Genomic DNA, 4,433 nt, shown 5'->3' with positions numbered 1-4,433 from the left:
CCCCCCCCTTGGCCCGTATTTCTATGTTATTTTTATATTATAAAATTGATAAAACTATTATTATAATATAATATTATATTATTATATAATTATTATTAATATTATTTTATAAAATAATATTTTTATTTTTTTTGGATACTACTAATAATTACACATAAAGCATTAGTTATGAATTACGATGGGCCTGCGTAAAAATATTTCCCATTTATTTTTCCCATTCTCCGTTATAATTCTACTTGACTTGTTTTATGTTCATAATAATATTTAGAAACGCTGCTTCTCGAACGCGCGCTGCTGATGTTGTTATCAACTTTCGCCACCGTTGTTGTTTTCGTCTGCTTATCACAATTTGAAATGGGTTGTGCCGGTTATACGATTTATAATATTTTTTTATTTTTATATAAGTAGGTATTTTCATTAATTGTCTTTGTTATTATAATAAATACTTATTAATTTATCGACTAACGACAAATACCTACAACACGTCATAACCGTTACTCGTTGATTTTTAGTTTTTAATTTATTTTCTTACAATTAAAATGAAACGTAAAGAAAGATCTGGTCCAATAGACACATTTATTAAAAAAAAGATCAACAGTGTTTCAACTGTTTCAAGTATACCAAGTGAGTACATTGAGCACAATGAATCTTAAAAAATATTTATTAACTATGTATGTACCAAACACCAACATACAAACATATTCATATCTTAGTTGTTCCTGACGTACCAGTATGCGAAAATAATTCCGTTATTGATGAAAATATTAATTGTATTACACAAAGTACTAATAATAATACTTTAGAAAATATTCAGACATATTATGGTGAGTACTGAGTAGAGTACCTACTATGTTGAATGTATTTAATTTTTGTGTGGAAACTAAATTAACCACAGATATCATATCTGTACAATACAAATTACACAAATGTACTAAGTACATAAGTTATAAATAATTCATTTATAATCTGTGTTGTATTGAAAAAAACAATAATTTCGAATACCTATACTTAGTTGGTGCCTAATTGTATTTATTGTTAACAATATATTGTGTTCACTTTTGTAGATAAATTGGACATTGGTAATTTTATTGACAAGAATAATGAAATGAGTGATTTTACAAAATATTCCATTCTCAAACGTTGTAATGTTCTTAAAGATTTTACCTATCCATTTTCACTACATTTTAAACAAGGCAAACAAGAAAAACGTTTTTTAAGACCAAATCATTTTGAAAAATATGCTTGGCTTGAGTACTCACATGTAAAGTCTGGATTATTTTGTAAATACTGTGTAATATTTTTAGTGTCAAAAAAATGTGGTAGAAGAAATACTGAGCAACTGAAAAACCTTGTTACAGAACCATTAAAGAATTTTGCAAAATTAACTGGTAAATATGGTTATTTAGATAAACACAACAACAATTTGTACCATAAAAACTGTAATCAGTTTGCTATTGACTTTCAAAAAACTTATTTAAATCCTGAAACTATTGTCGTGAATATTTTAGATTCACAAAGAATGAGACTCATAAAAGAAAACCGAGAGCGTCTTAAACCTATATTAGAAACAATTATATTTTTAGGAAGGCAAAATATTGCGTTTAGAGGACACAGAGATGATGGCAATCTTATGACAGAGTCCATTGTGAATGAAGGAAATTTTAGAGAGATGTTAAGATTCAGAGTAAGGGCAGGTGATACTAGGTTAGAAGATCACTTAAAAACGTCGAGTTCTAAAGCTACATATATTAGCTATACTATTCAAAATGAATTAATTGAAGTTTGTAAAAAAGAAATAACATTTCATATCTTAAAAGAAATAGAACAGGCTAAATTTTACAGTATAATGTTTAACGAGACGACAGATATTTCTAAAATGTCTCAAATGAGTTTAATTGTTCGTTACATTTATAATGAAAAAGTATATGAAAGATTCATTGCATTTATTGATTGCCATCAGTATTTATACAAGGGACAAACTGAAGAAGAAATTGAAGAAGAAGTTACTATTGAAATTGAACCAAAAATAACTGGTGATATGCTTGGGTCAACTGTAATTAATATAATGTGTGAACTTGGATTAAATATTAATAATTGTATAGGAATAGCTACTGATGGGTGTACAGTTATGGTATCAACAACCAAAGGTGCAGTAAAAAAAATTCAAGAAACTGCAAAAAATGCACTGTACAGTCCATGCAATAACCATGCTTTAAACTTGTCATTGTCTAAGTGTTCAACAGTTCAAAGTGTTCGTAACTGTGTTGGTACAATGAAAGAAATAATATCATTTTTTAATGTATCAGCAAAACGTCATTACATACTAAAAAATACACTTAAAGGCCACAATCATCTTATCAGTATTTGTGAAACTCGTTGGGTCAAAAGACATGATAGTATTTTATTGTTTCAAAAATGTTTATCTGATATTATAAAATCATTAACAAGTATTTCAGAATGGGAAGATATGACATCTTCTTCAAAAGCTAATACATTTTTAAATACAATAAATTGTGAATTTATTATTTCTATGTATTCATTATCATCTATATTATCAGTCACACACCATGCAAGTAAAATTCTTCAATTAAGAGATCAAGATATTTCATCTGCTTTTAAAATTGTTGAAGATATTATATCACTTTTAAAAGAAAAACGCTCTAACGCTACAGATGTCTTTAATAATATATATAAAGAAAGTGTATGTATAATGAACCTTCTAGAAATTGAAATCAAAGTTCCTAGAATTGTTGGAAAACAAAAAAACCGACCTAATCCAACTAATTTAAGTAACTTTGAAGACTATTACAGAACTACCGTATTCATTCCACTCCTTGACAATGTAATTGATGACTTACAGCATAGATTTATAAATTCAAACAATTTAATACTACAATCGCTAATGAAATTAGTATCAAAAAATATATCAGATTTTAATAATATTAATCAATTAGTTAACCAGATAAGTGAAGCTGTTAAACACTTTTCATGTTTCACAAATATTTGTGACTCAACCTTAAATTCAGAGCTGGAACTATGGTTTATAAAATGGAAACGTCTAATATCTGAAGGTATCTTTTTCATTATTTGTAATGTTATTGAGTACCTATATTAAGTTATATAATATAGTATTAAACCTGTAAATACCTTAAATACTTATAGTGACTTGCTTTTTAGGCAATGGAGTATCAATGATGCTAGCTTTAAATGAATGCTCTAGTGATATTTACCCAACTGTTAAACAGTTGCTCATAACTATTTACACTTTGCCTGTAAGTGTTGCCTCTGCAGAGAGGAGCTTTTCTACACTTCGCAGGTTAGCTTATTTTCAATAATTTCAAATTAAAATAAAATATGTTTTACAATGCATGTAATAGCATGACTGCATGATCTGTATGCTTAGTTATATAATATTATATATATTTGTACTTTAAAGTTTAAAGTTTCTAATTTAAAAAAGTTATCATATAGCTATATTATGTTGCTTGATTTAAATTGTATTAGATTAAAAACCTGGTTGAGGTCTCGCATGGGGGAAGAACGCTTAACTGGCTTAGCGCTTTTACACATTCACAGAGACATACAACTAAATGTGGAAGACATCATTGACAGATTTGCTAAGGAGAAAAAAAGATGTATTGATTTGATTTTGTAAATGAATAACTAAACCAGTAAAAATAAATAAATTTTATTTGTTTATTGTTTATGAAGCTTATTCATTTCATATTTATTTAATTTTATAGGTGAAATAATGCAAATAATTTTAGCTTACAATAAATTACAAGTTATATAAAAAAGGTCATTACATTTTTGAAAATTCGCCCCCCCCCTTGGGTGACCTCTGGATCCGCTACTGCCGTGGGCTCTAATTTATTACAGTTAAAATATAGTCACACAACATTTCCGCTTGACTTCATCACTCGATGATAGTGTTAATTGTTTATAAAAAATAAATGAGGACATAATCAACTCTTCTTTCTTCCGTCGACTTGAGGAATACATTGTAACGGGACGAACGGAGTGCCCATTTAGGTGGCGCACTCTCGTGGCCCGTTACCACACCTCAGTACCCAATACGACCGCGCGCTCTTACGCCGCCCGCAAGTACAAAATACAAGCGAACGCACACGGACAACTGCGCGCCGTTACCGCAGATAGCGCTCCCCGCACACTACCTTTTCCGGACGCCCGCCGCCCTCCGGGAAATCGCTCATAACTTCTAAACCCCACAACTTAAAACCCCAATTAAAAACAATTATAAATCTACGTCGGTCAAACTACTTCTCTATATTTTTCAAACGGTTTTAAATTGATCAGAAACACATCAAATCTCAAAAAACGCAACTATTACAAAACATACATCGCCAAGGCCGCACACAGCATAAGTACAGGCCGTTGAGCACCGTCAAGACACTTTTCGGACCTTAGTCCCC

General features: G+C 29.8%; 1 protein-coding gene across 1 annotated transcript; it reads left to right on the top strand.

The window, feature by feature from the left end:
• Positions 1-539: 539 nt before the first annotated feature.
• On the top strand, positions 540-3,655 carry LOC103311668 (52 kDa repressor of the inhibitor of the protein kinase-like). Its single transcript, XM_016809332.2, has 6 exons — positions 540-624; positions 1,065-2,033; positions 2,103-2,396; positions 2,559-3,071; positions 3,178-3,316; positions 3,505-3,655. The coding sequence occupies exons 1-6, from the start codon at positions 540-542 to the stop codon at positions 3,653-3,655; spliced, it is 2,151 nt and encodes a 716-aa protein (XP_016664821.2).
• The last annotated feature ends 778 nt before the right edge of the window (positions 3,656-4,433 follow it).

This window comes from Acyrthosiphon pisum, chromosome X (genome assembly GCF_005508785.2).
Source record: "Acyrthosiphon pisum isolate AL4f chromosome X, pea_aphid_22Mar2018_4r6ur, whole genome shotgun sequence".
Classification (NCBI taxonomy): Eukaryota; Metazoa; Arthropoda; class Insecta; order Hemiptera; family Aphididae; genus Acyrthosiphon; species Acyrthosiphon pisum.
The sequence above is the reverse complement of the archived record's forward strand: the minus strand, read 5'-3'. Positions and strand labels throughout refer to the sequence as shown.

Coding starts and splice junctions, on each gene's coding strand:
- LOC103311668 (XM_016809332.2), top strand. CDS start 540: ATGAAACGTAAAGAAAGATCTGGTCCAATAGACACATTTATTAAAAAA. Junction 625..1,064: donor AACTGTTTCAAGTATACCAA/GTGAGTACATTG, acceptor TCACTTTTGTAG/ATAAATTGGACATTGGTAAT. Junction 3,317..3,504: donor AGCTTTTCTACACTTCGCAG/GTTAGCTTATTT, acceptor AAATTGTATTAG/ATTAAAAACCTGGTTGAGGT.